The following is a 21,845-nucleotide window of genomic DNA, read 5'->3' on the forward strand; positions in this document are numbered from 1 at the left end:
ATTGGTATGAAACCAGTCAGCCAAAATTACAACAGATGATAGGTTATGTTTGCAAACAAGGTCATTATAACGGCCATAGAATTCCTATATGCTGACCATGAACGAGGTTATTGAGATCACTGTGTCATCAACTTGCCTGTCAGTAGCCTGTCTCGGTTTAAACATTTTTCTCGTTCTTAGATTCTTTTGAGTGTCAAATAAGTTTGGAAGCGAAAAAAGCATATGTTATGGTGTACATACTAAAAGTTCCTTGGATGATCAAAAGCCACAAGTGGCGAGTACAGTATAAATTTGCAGCCCTTTGCCAGGAAGTTGTGACGTCGAAATAAGTGAAAAATTCTAGAAGGAGAATGTTAAGAACAAATAAATCATTCCGTTTAATGTTTTCAAACTTTGTACACAAAATCTTGATCACAAAAAAGTTCACTGTTCAGAGAAGCAACAGTTTCTGCACCATTAATTTTTGGCTTTAAATTTTTCGTGGTCAGTTCAGCACAATTATTTCTAAAATGTAACTTTCTCTCTCCAGCAATATACACAAGGAAAGGATAACATTTTTTCGATATGACATGGGTTGTACAAAGAGTTCAATATTTTCAAACATTTGGTGAACAGTGGCGAAATCCAGTTCACAGTGTGCGCCGAGAAAAAATTAATTATCACTTATTCATGCCTGATTTAAAGGACCTTGCATCATGATTGCAGAGGTCATAATTAAAGTCACAAGCATAAACACCGTCAAAAGCATTCGGTCCACAACAAGAGCAAGCTGTTGCCATTCATATCTCACAGAATCTCGCACATCCTGTTCTCGCTGACGAGACTCGTTGTTGTCAATAGTATGGCAAACCTTGCTAAGCACTTTGGAGAAATTGAGTTCTAATGTACTAGTCGCCTCACTGCTCGGAGTAGCGAACGTTTGATTATTGTGGAGATCGGGCGTGTGGTTTTTACGGGCGTTGTTTTCTGGTTTCATTTCATAGCTATGCTTCACCGTTTGTCTCTCACTATGACAACAACATGGTCGAGCACCATCCTACAACACACAAATGAAAATTAACAAATTAAACAATTTTTTAGTTTTTTTTTCTCTGAATAACCAAAATGAAATGTAGGCAATTCAGATTAACTGCTGACAAACATGTAATTAAAACTTGTATTCAGTGTTATAACAATGTAAAAGTTTTTTCAAACATGGGTTCAAATAAGCAAATTCAGTAATGAACTTTAAAAAGTGGCAAAACTTTCCGATTTTAGCAGACTTCTTGACAATTGCAAAAAATTCTCATGAAAAATTTAATATACAAGTTTTCTTTTTTCTTTTTTGTACAAATCAGTCTTCTAAGATAATTCAATCTGAGGACTACGAATTAAATGTAAGATACAATGTATAAATATATATAATCTATTTTATACCTCTAGCAGTTTAGTCCTCTCTACTTCAGATATTTTTGATACTGGTGAATAGTTATTAGTCATGTTGGTTGTAAAATCTGGGGTAAACTGGAAAAAAAAATTATCATATCATTTTGATTACCTTTGCATAGGTATGTCTTAGTTCTGGTTTGTACGATATATACGGAGATTAAACTTATTATACTTTTTAAACTTTGATATATATAGTTTAAAATAATGTGAATTTGATTTTCTCTAATGATTGGAAAATGTAGGAAGGGGAAATTAAATAAAATCTTTAAACAATGTATACAAATGTACACGTACAGAGTTCTTTTGTGTTTCTAGCCTTGATTCTATGATATTGGAACTAAACCCTGAATGATATGATCTTTTAAAATTATCTTTCAAAATTCTAAGGATTGCTTACGACAACTTACAAATATGTTTCTTTGAATTAAAACAATACGTTCCTCGAAAATATAATATTTGTTTCAAGTATTTATCATTATAGTATAGATACTGCAACAAGTTCCTCATAAAAATTATGGTTCTTTAGGCATTTGGGCAATATACCATGTAAGATTACTTATTACGTATACACATATTAAAGAGGCATGGAAACAGTTTCAGCCAAAAACTTTCACTCCATTTTTTATGTTTAAAAATACTTAACTATGGTATTTCTTATGATCATCAAAATTTTGAATTCCAGATGTCGAGATATAAGAGAGATTTACAGCATCAAACCTTTGTTATGTAACAAGGCCCGTGCTATGTTTTGCTTACATAGGTTAAACATGCTGATGTATGTTAGTTCAAATCAGATTTTTTCAATAAAGAAGTTTATTCTAAATACAATTCGACAGTGTCTAGTGATGTGCTGTATCGCGTTTTGTTATAAACATGATATTTTCTATACATAAACAAAAACAAGGTACGAGCCTTGTTTACAATATGAAGAATTCTAAGTTCTGTATCTCCTTTGTAAATCAACAAATGATGTTCAAATTTTTGCTGATCATTAGAATTGCCTTAGTTAGGAATTGCAAACATTAAAATTGGTAAAAAAGAAATTCATTTGAAACTGTGTCCATGCCGCTTTAAAATAAATTTAGAATGACAATAATGAATACTTTTTGATACCATACTGAAGTATACAAAACATATTTTTGACCTATACTTCGTAGAACTCACCGTGACTTTAGATCCTTTCCCGTAAGTGTCCATTTTCACACACATCAACTTGGCGAACACTCCAAAGAAAATTTTCTTGAGTACTGGAGATATGGGATGCCCCCTGTGACCTTTATGATGGATGTTTAGTGTAAATACTGTCATTGCTGTCGCCAAGGAGACGATAATTATCGTTATTCCATAATAGATGCCTAAACCGGAAGTAGAATGATGGTTTTAATACTATGTCTAAAAACAAGTTACTTTTTGCCGATCTTCAAATACATGTCACTCTTACATGGTTTCCAAATCCTCAGTATTTAATTTGGTAGAATAGAGTTAGGTTTTCTTAACTGAATTTTTTATACATTCAAACGTGTGTTAAACAATATTATACTAATAATTGCCTCATTAGGTTTTATCTGAATACTCGTAAGTTAAGTTGCAGGTTCGATTCTCACTGTGGGACGTGGAGACTGGTTATTCGCACGAGACCGAATAAACCTACCGCCCGTGTCTCAGTAGGTGATGGTATGAAGAAGACAAAAGACATTAATGCTCAAAGGCTCTAAGTGCCGAGGTCTAAATTGGCAACTCTCCACCAGCAAGTGGTGGCGTCTCTATATGAGTGAAAAATACTTTAGAGTAAGAGGGACAATAAAACATCGAACTAAGGAACAAACAAACCTATTAAAGGTAAGACATTGGAGGTTGGAGGCATGTTCTCTGCAACTAACATCATAAACACCGTCATAGACAGGAGTGTGGTGATTCCCATTGTTACTTTTTCACCTGTAATACAGAAGACTTAAATTAAAATAAATCTAAACTCATTTGCTCACCTGAAATAAGATAAAGAACTCGTGTACCCAAAGGACAAATGATGCAAACTTTAATTTAAAAATCTTAAAAATAACGATTAAAATTATGTATATATAAATAAAATGATTTGTTTAACGCTGAAATTATTATTTTTTATTTGAAGTGTCACAATATAATTACATCTTGAATGACGAAAAATTTAATAAGGAAATGCTCATGAAGGTGAAATTTTTTAATCGACGAAAATTTACAATATACTTTTTTCATATTTAAGATTGATTGTATATTGTTTAACGTCCCTCTCGAGAATTTTTCACTCATATGGAGACGTCACCGTATGCCGTTGAAGGGCTTCAAATTTAGACTTATACTCGGCACTCAGGGCCATTGAGCAGTGAGGGTTCGTTACCGTGCCAACACCTACCGTGACACGGGACCTACGTTTTTAAGGTCATATCGGAAAGACCCATAACTTTCACTTCTAGTGCCGAGCCTTGATGAAGGAACAGTCACAACCTTTATTTCATATTTAAGAAATTAATGATATACGAATAATAAATAATTTACAATCAAAATAAGTATATTAAAAATATAATCATGTACCTAATCAAGCACCGTATTTATGTTTGTATCATTTGTCCTTAAAACAGGTTACAGACCCATATCCTTGTTGGAAATTCTCATTTTTAATATTTTGCAACTATCTTACAGTTTATTGTGCATTGTTTTTGAAGAAATCTGTCTACATACCCATTTGTACTTTAACATAACTTTGATGTCTGTCTGAGATCTATCATAACTAACACATTTTTTACGCTGCACATCTGCAGTAATATTCTGTTGATTTAATTTTTAAAATTCATCATTACTTAATTTCTGATAAAAGGAGGCGTTTGTTCAAAAAAGGGGTTTTATTATATCCCTTGTGAATGATGTTAGAATCAATCAGTTATGTAATATTCAACAATAGGCGACACCATAACATTCCCTCACCAAAGTCACTTCTCGTACATGTAATACCAAGAAAAAAACCATGCAAGCGTTCCGTAATGGATATTTTTTTTTTCATACAAAATTTTATACACAAAAGTGAATGGGATTGGGCAGCAGACAAAGCCAATATTAGCCCTCTATGATGGATATTAATCAGATAGCCTCCAGAGATAGGAACTTTATTTAGGTTTCAAAGAGAAATTCAAGAGGAAACTCAGCCGTTTTTATAAACAGAAAATCAGATACATGTAGAGATAAAGGCAAAAAATTACACCGTGACGATATTCAAGTTTTGACTATTTCCATAAACAAAAGAATTAAAAAAAAAAAAGAAATTCGTAGAAAGGTTCCGAATACCAGTATAAAAATCAAATGAATTTAACATACTACACGTATAACGTACTTCTGGATGTTTTGTTTTCAAATATTCTTTCACCTCGAATATAATTATCTGTAATTGTTTTAAAGAGTAATTCTATCCTATAAGTACCCTATTTATGTAATAAAATGATGCAATAACCTTTTGAAAACCTTTTTGACTTTAACAAAATGTATCTATCAGTGTCAGGCCATTATTAACCCACGGATATTGTCCGTTTTCCCTATCATAACAAGGAGCATACAGTGTATGTCAGGTGAGACCGGTTGTCAGGGTATGCATAATACTTGTACTTCATGGCAACTCATCCCACATATAATGTTTTTGAGGTTTGCTCTTCACCTTATTTGTATTGTTAAATGGAGCTTGAATATTCTTTGCTATCTCCATATTTTATTATGTTCTTAATGAAAGAAAAATCTGAATAAATTCTTTCAGCAAACAAAGGATAATTGATTTTCTCCTCTTTCTTCATACAAGAAAATGCAAAATACATTTTCTCTTTGAGAAAATCGTATAAAAAAAATTATAGTTATTTACAAATACATGGTCTTAAAGAATATGAAAATTAATGTAAGCAATTGAAATCTGATCCTATCTACTTCAAACATGTTAATAATCAACAAAAAACTCTACGAATTGACTCATTTGTTTATACAAGGCCTCCAAATTGAAGGAAATGACTGCAAAAATTAGATAAGCATGTATAACCACTGTACATGTATCTGTATTTTTGAATTAATTCTCTCTTTTCTTCTTTCATCTTATGACTAGCTATTGAATATTCTTTTGAATCAATAACAGTGGAATATTTTTTCAAAACATAATCAAACACCTGTTATATGATCTACGTTATTTTTTAGGTTTCCTTTACTTTCTTATTTTTTTTAAAGTTTTCTTTATCAATATTTTAATATCCAAACCTTTCCTTCAAAATTTTAATGCCTCCAGATGCAGTTATATATATGGTCATCAAAAAAGTTAAAAAAAGATCGCTGTTTTTCGAGATAAGGTTGAAAACAAGGTTTTTTTTTTTATAATACAAAGGTCTTAACCTTTTTTTCAGTATGTCAATACGTTAAGGATTTTCATGGAAATATTTAAGTTTATTAATTTCAAATCCTTGTCCGTGTACCTTTAAATAATATCCTAATATATACTTGTACATTTATAGACGAAATTATTTAATGATATGATTAAATAACATAATTACAGAAAGAAGGATAAAGAATAGCCGACCCATTTTGATAAAAAGGAAAGTATCTATATTTACTACTGTGCATTATAGTGCTTAGATACCACGGCGTAATAGCTAATTTATTGATGATAAGGTTGTAAGACTGAACCGATAATGCTTAACAACACAGGGAAAAGAAATATATATTCAATTCATTTACACATGATCTACATTTATATTGACACGCAGACAGATAACTTTTACAGCAGACCGTTTCATGTTTCTATAAAATTATTCTTGGCAAATGAAAGGGTTCATCTTTTGACCATATCTGCCAATCTTGTATATATGTAACGCGACTTTAAGGCCAATTATTTTCCTTTTCAGAGAACTAGAAGTTCATTTATAACCATTCTTTATCCAAGCCATTTAGATAGCAATTATCAAACAAAATAGGTGAGTTCCAATTCTGGTTGATGCCATAACTGACCTAGTATGTGAAGTGTTATCAATTCTTACAACCTCAAGAAATTAGTAACATTATCGACTATGCCTTTGTAAGTTTCTTCAATAAGCAGATTCATAATGATGTTAACAATCATGCAAAACGTTCGTATGAAATGAAAATCAGATGATTTGTGTTTTGTACTAATGGCTGCTGTTTTAATGCCTTTATTGATAAATGAAATTCTAGTTTACATTTCTGTTTTCAAATGAATGAAATATGAAGGTACAGTAAAGTAAAAGATCAAAGTTCATTGCATGTGGGGAGCGTAGCAAAACGCACGTGCCATGGAGGAGTGAGCATCTCCTGGCGATCGGTCACATCCACCGTGTGTTCCTTGTTATAATCGGGAAAACTAAAAAAATTCAGTGTGCAAATAATGGCCTATAACAATTAGTATGAAAAATGTCAGTCAGCATTTGACTTAATGATTCCTTTTTACATTCATTTTTAACATTAACACGTCATGGGGTATGAAGGTGGTTAAAATGCATCATCATAATTACAGACAACCTTATGTAGCAATTACCGGTATGATGTACCAAAACATACTGTAAATTCCGAAATATACGCGTGGAATGAATCTCGTAATTGCGCAAGAAAAACCACACGTGAAATAAATAATTACTCGTCTTTTTATTGTGATGAAATCTATGTAAAATCTCCTGTTTAACCGTCCATTTGCGAATTATTTTTCTCTAGATTTGACATTGAAGAGCCCAATTGGAATAAAAAGTACACGCGAAAAATAAGAAATCTACAGTATTGAAAATAATTGGCTCATTTACTTTGCTGCAAAAGTATACAGTCAAGTAATACAAGTAGTTATATTAACCACCTGATCCAGGTATGTAATACTCTTATTTTCGATATACTTTCTGATACACATACTGTATCAGAAAGTACATGTATACCGAAAATAAGAGTATTACATACCTGGATCAGGTGGTTTATATAAATGTTACAAAGAAAGCGATTTAATATTTATGTCATTTCAAATCTGAATCAGTAAAATATATATATATATATATATATATATATATATATATATATATATATATATATATATATATATATATATATATATATATATATATATAATTATATCAATCCATGCATCCTTTTTTGTTTGTGTTTAGTACCCTTAAATGGCATTTGTTAAAGTGAAAAAGTATGACCAACGTGAAACAGACGGTAAATATTGATTCATTTATTGATGAGTGTTTAATGCTAAGTTGGCAATATTTCGGCGAAAAATTAAGTATATACATATGTTTGGATTTTCTTAGGTTGTATTGGTTTCTCTAGTCAACCCCACTGAGCCTACCCTTTTCCGAATTATAAACCAGAAAAAAAAACGATCTTATACGTGCTAAGGGGGTTGTAATCCTTGACACGGGATACCATTTAAAGTCCAATCGGACGAAAATGTTGAAGAAAAAAGAGTATTTCATACCTGAATTGGTATATGTCAAAATGAAAGAGTATGACATACATGAATCACATGGTATCCATTAAAGTTAAGGTGTATAGTATACCTGAATCAGATGGTATGTAGAATCCAAGAAGGGCAACTAGTGTAATCATAACGCAAGGCATAACCATGTTAAAGATATAAAATAGAGGTCTTCTTTGGATATGGATGTAAAATGTTATATCCGGATAAGGCTCGGCACAGCAGGAGTAGTATACAACATTTTTCTGGACATAAAGTCTGTGAAGATGCCATTCACTGTTAGATTTGTAATTAGATAAGTCTCCCTCGTCAGTGTTGAGAACCAGATTAAGTTGGTACCCATCGTAGGTCCACGAGGCAAAAGTCATAGAACAATTCTGCTCATCAAATGGAAAGAAGCGAACGTTTATGGAGCATGAACTTTTGAATATCACCATGGAGAGCCATGTTACATTGCCTTGTGACGTCAAAATGACGTTTGAACTTATAGACGAAAAGTACGTTGATACATCGGCACTGAAAAAAAGATTTTAATTCAAATCATATAGTGCAGAGTAATGCAACATTGAAGAATATACTGTTTGAACTCTTCTATTTCAGTAAAAATACATCTTGTATTATTTTAAAAAGCCATTCTGCATACCATCGTTCATCATCATGAACCATATTCTAATTACCTGTGAGAGCTCTTGCTTTTGAAATATTCAAATTATTCCCCCAGATAGTGCTTACTTATTATAAAGAAAAATGTCCGGTCTCCAAATAGAGTCATACGGAAGACGAACAACCTTAATGCCACCATAGTCCTTTGGATTCCACCTCAAACCGTAGTCTGTCCACATCTACTTATACAAAAGATAATAAAATATATGAGGAGCAAACATTCATCGAAAAAATTAAAATGTGAGACGATATTTGGTGTAATATTACTTTTTTATGAATGCAATTATATTCAAAATTACTTTGAATGGCTACCCCCTACTGTTTTCCTTGAATCATTTACTTATCTACCAAAGATTTCCTGTCCTATCATAGGCAATCTTTAGATTTTTAGACGTCGCAACAATCCTAAGCATTTTATTTACCGGTAATATGATTCATAGAATTGAAAGCACAAGAATTAACAGCACACCTTTTACATTAAAGAAGTATTTATATGAATGGGCATCTCGGTTAAAATTGTTAACATTGATGTGGAATGAAATGTTAACCTGGAGCACTTGGTAAGCATGTCTATTTGATATATATCCAGACTGTACTGGTTTATGGGATCGACATAGGAGATGAAAATTTAATCATCTCTAACCATTATTTATGGATCCTGTTATTGCTTTTTGTTACTTTATTTGGCGCTTAGCAACTTAACACTTCAGCACTTCATATGTAGAATGGGATTTAATACTTTAAAATGATAGCAGTATTGCATGCGATGTATCAACTTACCTGATTTAACCAACAGTTTGTCGTCAAAATTTGATTTTTCTCATCCTGAAAATATCACAAAATATTTTTCAATATCTGCAGTAAAAATTCTAAGTGAGTAACTTTGTGAAAGTGAATACAACAAACAGTGAACTTGCTCAATAAACTAATATGAGTAGAGTAAACTCCTGAAATCATAAGGGGGATTAGGTGCCATGGAGGAGTAACCATTCCCTGTCAACAAGTCACACCAGCCGTAGACCCTTCGTCACGATCGAGTCTATCGGGAAATTGGTTGTAAATTCAGAATGAAAATGATTGCTTAATTATTTATATGAAAGAGTTCTTAAATATGAAATCATTTGCATAAGTAATAGATTTAGGTCCTATATCAAAATCAATACTTAATAAAGGTTATTTTTATTAACATTTTGTTTAATTTTAGAACACTGAGGAATACATTTCTGTATTACTCAATGATGTCATCAACATTTATATTATATGGCAATGTTTTAATCTCAACAAAAACTTATATTTCTTTTATGGAAGCGAAATAAATTGATATGAAAAAGGGACTTGAAAACTCCCTATGAAGTCACCGCTGATTTTATAATACTTTTGAATCATTTTAATATGTGAGTAAATGTTCGTAAACAAGGACAATTCTTCTTTGAATTTTCTTGAGAACCTGATTCTTTATGTCATTCATTTATATAGAACATCAATGCATTGATGCTTGATCAAAATTATACCGTACAAGTGGAAATTTCAGCGAGAAGTAACTTTACAAATTATAAAATGTACACTTAAGAAGGTATTACAATAAAACACAATTAGTTTTTAGTGATATTCACTTTTGGCGATCTCAGCAGCATCGCTAATAATGCCAAAACTAATTTCTCGTTAAAATTCCTGCTAATACGGTAGTTTGCGAGTAAAGGTTACCAAATATATCCCGAGCATTGGTCTCCAACGAATAATAATTATTCGACAAAATATTTCATGTAATTGGTTTTGTTAAATTTACACTTGTATTATTTATTGGATGAAATCCGTTCAATGTACACTAGAGAGAAATATTGCAGTCATAATTCATCAGAAATTCCACAAGCATTGATTATCAGATTAATGTTATATTCCCTGCAATGAAACCTGTATTTCAAAGCCTTCTGGGAATATGTCTAAAAAGTACTTTCTTGCTGAAAGAAAAAAAAATCTTATTTGTTTTTATTTGCTTTTATAATAATTTTATTATAAGGACCTAAACAGCGTTTAGCGTAAGAATGTTAGGAATATTCTAATAATGCTGTAAGTCAAAGTTAAATTGTCTTCATGTATGCACTGACACACTGACCTAAATTTTCTTTTCTTTCATGTTCAGTAATTATGTTTGATGAGTTTTTTTCATTTGGTTTTATTTCTCTTTAAAATGCAGATGTGATGCGTTCTTGTAAATGATGATTTAGCGAGGAAATATCTGCAATTTCTATTTGCACTAGGAGCACTCGGAGTCAGATGATATCTAGAAAGATTGTGAAAATACAATACATTTGCGTAGGAGTTCCGTTACTTACTTTAACTCTGTAACAAAATATGAAGTATGTTCATGATATAAACATAAACAAAAAATATTATCGGTCTAAGTAAGACTAGATATTTGATGTAAAATTTATTTCAACATTTCTAGCATATACACACTATAGTAAATCAGCTATAAAGTTAAAAAAAAAAGGGAGCTATTGTTATTGCGCTAGAATCTCTGTCTTCAAACGTTGCATTCATTATTTACAGGTTTTTTTTTTTAATTTGCTTCTACTTGAATTAATCAGTTTGAATTTTTTTTTAATTTAAACAAGGCAAAGTGAAGCTACATGTTAAGAAAAAGTAATAATGAAAAAAAACTAAAGATAGTTAATTTTATAGTTTCTCAGATGATGTGTTTGTATGTTTTTGTATTTTTGAGAAAATTGTTGATTTAGTTTTGCTAAAAGGAAATTTCATGCGGCGATGAAACAGTGAATATTCGTAACTTTGACTGGTTGCGAAAGTTACACCATCTTTGACACTTTTATTCCTGTCAAAGGTTAATTCTGGTCACAAAACTAGAACCTTCTTTAGTATTTTTCGTATTGTAATTCAGAATAATCATTATTACATTTTAAAGATTATGAACATGATGAAATTGATATCAAATATGTTAATGTATTTTTAGTCAGTATCATATTTGTAAAAAAAAAAAAAACTGCGTTTATCCGTATTTTTGAAAAAAAAAAATTGCCAGTTATGACTGAAAATAGTGATTATTTGATTGCTTGAACTTGTTTGTTTTGCTTTATTGTACAGGGGTAGACCAGAATATCCCTCCCAGTTATTTGTAAAGTATATCTAAAACTCCCATAAGACATATATTTTGATGCATGTTTTGATTTTTTATGAATGGAACTCCCAGAAAGAGTTATACTTTCAGCAGCTTTTAAGATATAATCTTACTCCTGATGCAAATAGAAGTGAAATACAATCTCTTTGACCTTAGAACCCGCTTCGGATGTAGCGTAATGCAATTGCTAGGCAAGACTTGATAATACACAATTCAGCTGAGCATTTGTTTTTATTTTAGTAACTATGCAGGAAGTTACTGGAAACCTCTATGAATATCTATGAACACAAACTGTTGCTCAAATACCCGAATATTAACGAACAAAATAATTTTAACTATTACAAACGCATTAATTTTCTGAAAGAAAAGGGAAAATATTAATTGAGCATAAAATGATATAATTTGTAGACAAACAAAAAAAAAAACAAATAAATATTTTGCACCAAAAATTACATGAATAATATGAATCAAAAATTAATCGAATTTTTAAATTTATCTTGTGCTCGTCATGCTTATTATATACTTTTTTTAAACATGCAAAATAATTAAAGAATCTGTAAAGCAAAGAAAGAAGTCGTCACATCATTATTGTCAAATAGACCTCAATAACTGCTTGTCTGAAAGGAAATCATTTGTGATCGGTCGCAATAAAAAAATGCTAGATATTTAGTAATTCGATCAAATGCTTCTCATAGGACCATTGATATCACTTGCTATTTACTTTGCTTTGCTTTTGTTAATTATATATAGATTCAAATACAGATGCCAAAAAGAAACAAAACTAAAATTAAATCAAACATGGAAAGAGAATAGGAAAAAGAGATAATAAATAGCAATTGGTCTTGTAAAAACTACAATTAATACAATTCTGTGAAATAATGCAAACGATAATATTAAAATTCTAATCAATTAAGATGATCTAGCTGAGATTTTCGTGTTGCAACGTGGTTACACAAATATTTATAGCGCTTCACTGCATATAAGATGATTTATTAGCACTATTTTACTTGGCTGCAATTGTTATGTATTCATTAACAGTTAAATTATTACTGTTTGACTATTCATACATGAAGCACTTTTGTTTGCTCTCATTTGAACTTCATATCAATAAAAAGAATAGCTGTATTTTTTTTCAAAGATTGCATTGGAATGATTTAAGGATTTGATGTAGATGACATTCAGAGAAGTTACGATTCTAGTATTAATCGTCATGGTTTTTGGTGCAATATTTAATGGCCATATTCCTTTGTGTTCGATGAAGGATATGTTTAAAATGATCAAATTCATTTACTTTTGCTATTTCCTCAGTCCATTCTCTTTGTCAAGTCTTTCTCACTTTATTATTGTATTAAGGAAAAAGAATAATGAAAGATGAAAATGAAGAAGCCCATGGGTCACATTGCTCACTTGATCATATTTGGCTTATAGAAAGCGGATACCAGTATTGGAGCTAGTGCTGGAATCTACACTAACTGAAGATACTTCCATATTTCCTTGACTGTAAGAACGTTAGAATGGTGATCTTGCATTGTGATTATGTCCTATCCAGGTTGGCTATAATTCGAAAAGAATTGAATCTACACTACTTGAGGATGCTTCCATATTATTATGGCCAAATATGTCTTTATTGTTCCTTAAATGACTAGTAAATATTTCTGCTAAGTACTAGTATTTAAAACTTTCTTTGAATATTCATTCTGACCCTACCCTTATCCGGGAGTCATTATTAAAGAAAACCTTATTTACCTTTCCAGAAGATGCTTACTTATAAATATGACTTATCACAGTTTTTCTCTTCTCCAAAAGAGGGGTTTCCATCGCATTCTTATGTAAAACCTTGATCACCCTTTGTGATTAAACCCTACTGCGACACGTGACCTCAGTTTATACGGCGTCATCTAAAGGACACGGATGTGTCTTCAAGTTTGGCAGTAGGATTCGAACCAGCAACGCTCAAACCAGGACGCCAATTGAGCGATACAACCTTTTGATGACTCTAGGAGAGGTACTAATGAAAAACGATGATTTTCAATTTGGTCAAGTTTTGGGGGTTTTGAGTATCTCTTACACATTCCCCTCGATTTTTCAATGCAGATATCGACGTTTGTGTATCATATCCTATGAATGAAAAAAAAATCTTTTCGAAGGCAATGCTTGAATCGATAAATAATTCAAGCGTCAGTATCATCCGTTTTGATTTTGAAGCATCGTATAATTGTGTATGCTAATAGCTTCACAACTAAATGACTTGCAAATGGGAAAGAAGCTTAATGCTATCAATTTAAATCAATCTTATACAGCATCTAATTCTGAAATAAGTATGTGATGGAATAGCAAGTATTTATTAACGGTGTGTAATGGTCGTCATTTCAATATAAGATTAAAATTCAATTTGTAAAGTCGCTGCAAAGCAAAGAATGTATATCTGTATAACCGATGTTGTCATTGAATTGTACATTGAGAAATTTTTCTGAATTTTTAATCATTCCCAGATAGTTACGATAGACCATTATGCTCCTACGTAACTACATGTAGTAGGAAACACACATGCACACTAAACGTTAATGTGCTATCTGGTACTTTTTAGAAACGGAAATAAAAAACATTTATGCGTTTTCATAGTTTATAGAGTTTATATGTAGAAATACCGGTCCAAGTAAATTGTTACATGGATCTACAGATCTCTCATACAAATTTCCTGGAAATATCATATAAAATAATTTAAAACCAAAACATGCATTGAGTTTTCCTGATTCAATCAAAATTCTTATTGATGTATACAATGTAGCTATTTAGGTTGGTCAAGAATAAATACAGAACACATAAAGATGTTTCCCGAAAATTGCTTAAATAAGTATGCACTATACATAGAGATACAATTTACTAAAAAAAAAAGTGAGTTTTTCAAAACATTTCATTTTTTATTTGCGTAAGGATACTTGATTTTTTGTAATGAATACTACGCCGTTAAAGATCGATTGGAATAGCTAGACAATATGATTATAGGCATTAGCATGATCCCTTGGTAATGTTAGTAGGGCTCTGCTAGACATACAAGTTCCTCTGTGACACTTTGATCCAGATGGATAGAGAATTCAGTAATATGTGTGAAGTATTTTAGAGCTTTTTGGCACTGTAAAGTATAAAAGACAAAAAAGATCTTTTTGCAACATATACTTGAACTGAATGAATGGATCGAGAGATATTTTTGCAACTGATGCTCTCAGCTTGAAATGGATCATGGGATTGATTCATACTTACCACATCAATCACTTGTGAAAGTGCTAATCCAAATGTCACGTTCAACGGAAGTGACGCGTTATCAGGCATCACTGGTCTGACTCTCCTATCGTATCCTAGCAACAGATCTCTGACTAATCTTTGCTCATTTGTTTCCTCACGTCTGATACCTACAAATTTATTTCAAAACGATGACAACTTAACATCTGAAAAGTAGTGAAATTTAAATTTAATTTGATATTTACAATATGCATGTGTATTTAGAAATAAATGGATTAAATTTCATAAAATCATGCTTTACCAGCAGCACAATACATTAGCTTAGATCCACAATTAAGCGAAGCGTACTAAGAGGTGATAGAGGAAAAAAGGAAATACATGACAACCTTTATCATTGTAAGAGCAAAAATGGCTTCAATTTTCGGTCGTTATCAATAAAATAATTAAGTACTTTTTCCTAGCATGTTTTAAAGCCAATATTCTCAACAATTTTTTTTGTAATAAGAATATTGGCTCAAAGATTGGAATATTAAAGCTTTTAATAGAAATTATCATTATGTTTTGGCAATTTTTTCACAAGTTGGCACCGCAACAACGGTCTTTAAGATGTATCAATACGTTCTATTAAAGTCACAAAATTATTTTCCATATCATGTATTCTTAATTATAAGAAGATTGGAAATCTAACTAGAATTATAAGCATTAGTACTAATGAAAAAAGAAAAACACTAATTCGAGCTTTTTTTCTCCGATGTCTTACATGTATTCAAGTAGACTTTAGAATACCGCAACAAAATGTTAATATACAGTTGATAGCAAACACAAAATTGACCAATAAGGTTATAGAGTGTAAAAACTGTTCTTGTCCTTTATCCTTCTGACGTCATATTACATGTACTTTGGTATTGTTATCTGAATAAAAAGTCTAAAAGTCTTTTAACTGATTCCTCTTTTACTGACAGATTGTGTAAATATTCCACAGAATGAACACACATGATGCAAATACCGCAAAAGAAAACGGTGAAGGACAGTGGTGTTATAAAAATCTAACCACTGGGATTAATTGTTTCAATATTTACAGAGCATTAAGTCGAGAGAGATGGGCCTTATTCAAATCGTGATTGTTAAGGACGATTACATAATATAGAAATCTTCTGACAAATATTGTTTTCGGATATAATCGATAAAATTTACTTGAATTGTCTTTTTAAAACGCAAAATGATGATTTGTCAAGAATTAGAAGTTGTGTAAATTTTTATTTCTTTCTACTCAATAAATTCCATTTTGAAATATTATATCCGTCTTGGAGGGTTTTCATTCAGGAAATATTGAAACAATTACCAAACAGATGATTGACTGGTAAAATACTTAAAGGGTTAGATTTGTAAAGAGGCATACTATTGCTTTTGAAATGTTATGGGTTATTATCTTGGAAGAGATCTGTCATTTGTCATACAACAATTCGTAAAGCAATATATCTGTAAGGAATTGCCAAAAGATATTTTTAAGAAAGAGAAAGTAGTAACCACTTTAAGATGAACGATAAAGAATATACGTCGTAAGTTTATTGTTAATTCCGAAGAAAATATCAGAAATGCATTTTTTAAACATAATAAAAGTCATTTATTAAAAAAGGTCATTAAGGGCAGATGTTCATTCGATCGTCCAAATGCTATTCAGATTGAATAAAGTCTTTATGAATTTGTAAAATGATCACTTAGAGATAAATTATAATTATATACTTTGATTAAAATAAAATTACTACTTTTCTTGTTTTATTTGTTCATCGTGAGTACTTCGTGTGTTTCGGTAAACTAGTGCTAAAAATTTGCTTTTTCTCATTCTCCTGTTATATATACAAGTAATATTGCATGAAATATCTCAGATCTCCAGAGTAAATGTTTTCCTATGAAGATCTTTTCAATATGTGATACCTAATATTTTTCATCTTCTTTTGAACTATTTGTTCATAAATGGATCTAAAAAGACATAGCTCCGTTTTGGAGCCAAGTGGGATATATATAGGCCATCATATTCAAAATTCATTGTACATTAAATAAATTCCATTTGAACGCGATACGAACTTTGACACAGATGGGTGTGTTGTGGTGCATGAGATTCAATGTTATTAAGTTGTGGAAGGAACTTCAGAGGAAGTGTATATAAGAGAGGATGTTTTGAAAACGAAACAAAGACAATGGACGAATCAACAAAGAATCAAATAGAAATTCAACCATACTGATCAACGCGACAGTGAAAGATGGACAGGTGAATCTTCTTAAGCTTTCCTTTTACAAAATAATCGAGTTCTTCTTTTTCTTCATCCACTAATGTACTGATCAGAAGTTCTGATATTTCGTACTTATTCAAAGGGGGCTTTTTCAGAAACAAACACATGCTTTGACCTGTATTATCCGTGCAAACAAAAAAGCCGCCAAAACTAAAACATTATTCGAAAGACGTTTCCTTCTTTTAAAGGAACAAGGAAAAAGACCAATGCTACAAAGTTATGTGAAACAGGTAAGCACCTTAAAACGAAAACAAAAACAAAAAATCTTTTGCAGGAAAACAAAATTTAAGGACATATGATGCAAACAAATTTTTGTCAAAAATTTTGAAAATGACAACTTGAGTCATGTTTATATGAGTAAATTGAACAAGTTTTAAAGTTTTTAAATTTTGTTCACAGTTTCACAATAACGGGATTTAAAGTGAAAATTATTTTGTCTAGATTAATAAGAATGGTTGCAGGAACGTAGAATTTTAAACATCATAGAAGGTTTACAATTTCTTAATATTTTAGAAACTTATTATGTGCATCATTTGCAACACCCCCCCCCCCCCGAAAAAAAAAATATATATATACCTATCCAGGCATCCATTTTTTTGTTTGTATCATCTGTCCTTAAAGCACTTGTGTGACTCCCGTAGAACGTTAAGTTTCAGAGTGTACACAGAGGATATTAAGATCATATCCCAAAGAAGAACCAGCCGTAGGAACTCATGGATGATTCTAGAAGCCGCAGGTTATTGAATTGAACCAAGCAAATAAGAACATATTATTTGACTTACTCTCTATCTTATTGGTGTTGTAATCAAAATAATTGATTCTATACTTAATATACACCAAGCATAGTTTTTTTTTTAAATTTTTACTATATTAAAAATTATAACTTCTAACTCTTACTTCATTTCTTGGGATGTTTACTCCTTCATGACATCTGATCCCCTTCAGATGTTTTATAGGTCAGTGTTTGCTCTGCCTCTGATTTGTATTATTTGAATGGACTAAAAAACTTTAATATATCTCCATATTTCATCTTAATATTTTGAACTACATCATAGTTATCCGTGTTTATTTTCTTTCAGAGGTGACAAGCGGTGATGTGGTTCGATTGAAATTTAATTTAATAGATATCAAATTACATAGTACACATGCTGATAGATATCAATTCCGATGACCTCATCTTGATGAGGTAACTAAACGTATAAAGTTAAATCAATATATCTTTTATTGAAACATTTGAATTGTTATTCTCATATACAGCTGTTGCATTACTGACGGTCTTTATATACATAACATTTATTCAGATTGATTTAAGCTTGTAATTATAGTAAGTGTACAAATGCAGTACTTTTTTTATCAATAACTTGTGTGTTTAAAGCACTGTATTTAATGAAATTATTGATTTATATTGATTTGCAGCATGTTGTTTTAAGATATGCAGAAAATAAACAATATCTAATAGGAGAGATCCTTTGTTTTTAGACTTATAACTCCACTGGTGTATGCATTAAATTAATTTATTCCCACACCAGATTAATGATAAGATAAAAATACACATTGGGATTCTTTTGCTTTAAAAAAATTTATAATTAAAAAGGTCTGCGAATTCATAAACAATGGTTTTAATGTACTTATATTAACGGTAAATACAATTATTTTAAACAGCATTTTAAATAAATTAATCAAAACATTACAATAATAAATATATTCACAACAACTAAAAATACATGTATGTATTTCGGAATTATTTTTATTCCATAGAAAAATGATATTTATTTATCATAATTTTCACATCTTCGGGCACCGTATTTAGATAATACTCATCAAAAGTTACTTTATTTTTAGCAATTTTTTTTCAAAGTTCATAAGTAGAAGTAAGTTATTTAAATGACTGTATTAAAATTTAATTCCAATTTAATTTATTTTTTTCAAAATCACTTTTATAGATTTATCCTTGGACCCTATATCATGTCTTGTTCTACTAGAAAACTGACATCTAAAAAATTCTTTTTATTCCATTCAGCAGAGTTTTTGAAGTCCCTTTTTCTCAACACAAAATGTGGAAAGAGAAAAACGTTTCCTTTCGAAGAATAAAGCATTTGTTTAGTACTTTATCTTCATCTCCAACTTTTTTTTATAGATGTTAGCATTTTGTAATGTTTCTTATTTCTTTTCTCCATGTCAGAATTTGGTCTTGGTGTATCTATATCTACAAAGGCATCAGGCTAAATTTTCATGATTTGCAAGGCAAAGAAACTACCGAGAATGTAGTTATCTTCTCTTGTATGAAAGTCCCTTCACACCATATAAATCAGAGCAGAGTAATTATGGATCCCTTAAACAGCAGAGGTGGGATCAGATGCCATGGAAGAGTGAACATCCCTTGACGACCAGTAACAACCGCAATGTGCTCCTTGTCATAATCGGGAATTACGGAAAATAAGTAGACAATTCAGTTTGCAAATAATGGCAGAATAATTATTTGGTATGAAAAACGTCCATCAGCATTTGACTTAATGATAGATTGTGTTTGCTGACAGGGTCATTGTATTGACCATAGAACTTGCGAAATGATGACTTTAAATGAAATGTACAATTGAGAGCTTTCTTCTACTTTTATTTAATATTCTTTCCACTGTGATAGGGTTTATTCTAACTGTACTAAATTACACTCATTTAAATCCGTTTGAAACTAGAAATTGTGTTAGTGCACGTTATATATACACGTACTTTATAAAAAAAAATTACAGTGCTTACATGTCGATGAATCAAGCATGAACATAAATGGTAAAAAAAACTATTCCCTGAAACGTATTATTTTGATAATTTCGTACCAACCCAGCTGACTTTCAATTACTTTATTCCGCAATAATTTAGAGTCAAAAGTTGCTTTTTGTTTCACGAAATGTTCGATTTAGCATAGAGGAGACCATAAGAAGGACCATTAACAGGATATAAAATTGGAGCAATATGGAAGAGCTAATGGTCCAAAGAGGCTTTATGTCACAGTGTAATACAATCGGAATAGGAGCTTTTCATAAAATTTAATTGAACTTGATAATCAGGAAAATCGACAATGAAATGTTAACCTTGGGTCTCGACACCTTTTTTCCAAATTGTTTCCGCAATAAATAGTCAAACAATTCTTTTTTACAAATTTCTGTCGTCATATTGGCGTACCAAAGTGATTTTTGATTAGACTTTAACGATTCAATATTCATAAGCAATTAAAGTCCTACATCTTTAAAATAAATTGCAAATCAATTTTAGCTCTTTTAAGAAAAGCTTTTACTTTGCTTACATATATAAGTACTACGGTACTTCCTTTAATCGATTTTATTTATTGATATATTCGATATAATCACTCCAAAAGCAGCATTTTAAAACTTTTTTTAATTTTAGATTTATTAGAGTGACACCCTCCTTCGTGACCTATAAAACTTACTGAGCCCCAGAACTGTAACACATCATTAAAGACCCTTTTTTTTATTTTAATCTATCTCCAAATTATATAACCCTGAAGAATTTGTCTCCATTGATGTCACATTTCACTCTAAATGCAGCGACTTTATTGATTTGATGAAGCCAAAGTTTAATAAATCTATCACAATATCAAGAGAATGTGACATCTTTAAGATTCTAAGGCATAAACACTAGTAATGAAGTCAATAAACCTAAAAACAAAAAAGGAAATTTTTGAAGAAGATTTCGCCTGTCCTTTAAAAACAACACAAAAGAAAAAAAATGCTGAGGTCAGGGCAAAACCATTAGTATAAGGTCTTGGTCTTCTTTTAAGCGAAATATCAAAATGGACCTAGAATCAATATTTATCAAATTAAAATTATTTTAGTAACTCCAAATATGAAAGATGCATTTTCACATCTTTTAACTTTGACCAAAATTGTTCCGAAAGGGATTCTAGTATTATTTTCTTTAAAATAATAAAAATCAATATTTGATAATGTTCAAAAATAGAAAAGAAGAATAAATTTGGACGTAAAACGTTGAGTTAAAAAAAACATGAAAAATATTTAAGAGGAAAATTATTGCTTTAAGTGAAATTGAAGACAAATTCGGGATTTTGAAATTAAACATCGTCAGACAAACTATATTTTTACGTATATTTATTTTATAATAAAAACATATTTAAGTACAATACAATACATATTTTTATGTTTTGAAAAAAAAAATCACTTTACCTTGTGTTTTGAGAACAGCATATAAACTCCATTTACAAAGTAAAATGTAAAGAACACGATTATTCATAATTTTGACTTTCAATTAAGAAAAAGGGCAATTAACGATCTTGTTCCCTTTGCAATTGGAGTTCAATGTTGATCCGTGTAGTCCCGCGTCGCTTTTCTCAATGGATAATGGACACAGTGTATAATTTGTACAGCTGTTCTAGGGACTGCAATCAATGCCGGGCCGATCTCTTTCCATGAAGTCTTCTGTATAAATACTTCTCGACTAAACACATATTTGTATTTACATTCAATTTCCACTATAAAGCTTTCGAAGCAACATGCCAGCATGCATATGTTTATAAGTACATGGAGTGTAAGTAGATAAGTCTGTTTCTTATAAGATATACTAGTTTATTAATTAAATGTGG

General features: G+C 30.8%; 1 protein-coding gene across 1 annotated transcript; it reads right to left on the bottom strand.

Annotated features, from left to right (window-relative positions):
- Positions 1 to 364: 364 nt before the first annotated feature.
- On the bottom strand, positions 365 to 21,558 carry LOC134261337 (neuronal acetylcholine receptor subunit alpha-10-like). The gene is made up of 9 exons (XM_062743775.1): positions 21,430 to 21,558; positions 14,964 to 15,112; positions 9,347 to 9,391; positions 8,636 to 8,745; positions 7,986 to 8,419; positions 3,259 to 3,363; positions 2,593 to 2,783; positions 1,417 to 1,503; positions 365 to 1,036 (listed from the first exon to the last, which is right to left on the bottom strand). Exons 1-9 carry the CDS (start codon positions 21,494 to 21,496, stop codon positions 668 to 670), a joined length of 1,557 nt encoding a protein of 518 aa, XP_062599759.1. The 5' UTR covers positions 21,497 to 21,558; the 3' UTR covers positions 365 to 667.
- Positions 21,559 to 21,845: the final 287 nt, after the last annotated feature.

The sequence above is a fragment of the Saccostrea cucullata genome, unplaced genomic scaffold (assembly GCF_032062105.1).
Source record: "Saccostrea cucullata isolate Sc308-1 unplaced genomic scaffold, CSIRO_AGI_Scuc_v1 ctg356, whole genome shotgun sequence".
In the NCBI taxonomy this organism is placed as follows: domain Eukaryota; kingdom Metazoa; phylum Mollusca; class Bivalvia; order Ostreida; family Ostreidae; genus Saccostrea; species Saccostrea cuccullata.

Excerpts from the sequence above, each read along its gene's own strand:
- LOC134261337 (XM_062743775.1), bottom strand. The coding sequence starts at position 21,496 with ATGAATAATCGTGTTCTTTACATTTTACTTTGTAAATGGAGTTTATAT. Across the intron at positions 15,113-21,429 it reads TGCTGTTCTCAAAACACAAG|GTATCAGACGTGAGGAAACA; the intron begins GTAAAGTGATTT and ends ATAAATTTGTAG. Across the intron at positions 8,746-9,346 it reads CAAACTGTTGGTTAAATCAG|ATGTGGACAGACTACGGTTT; the intron begins GTAAGTTGATAC and ends TTGTATAAGTAG.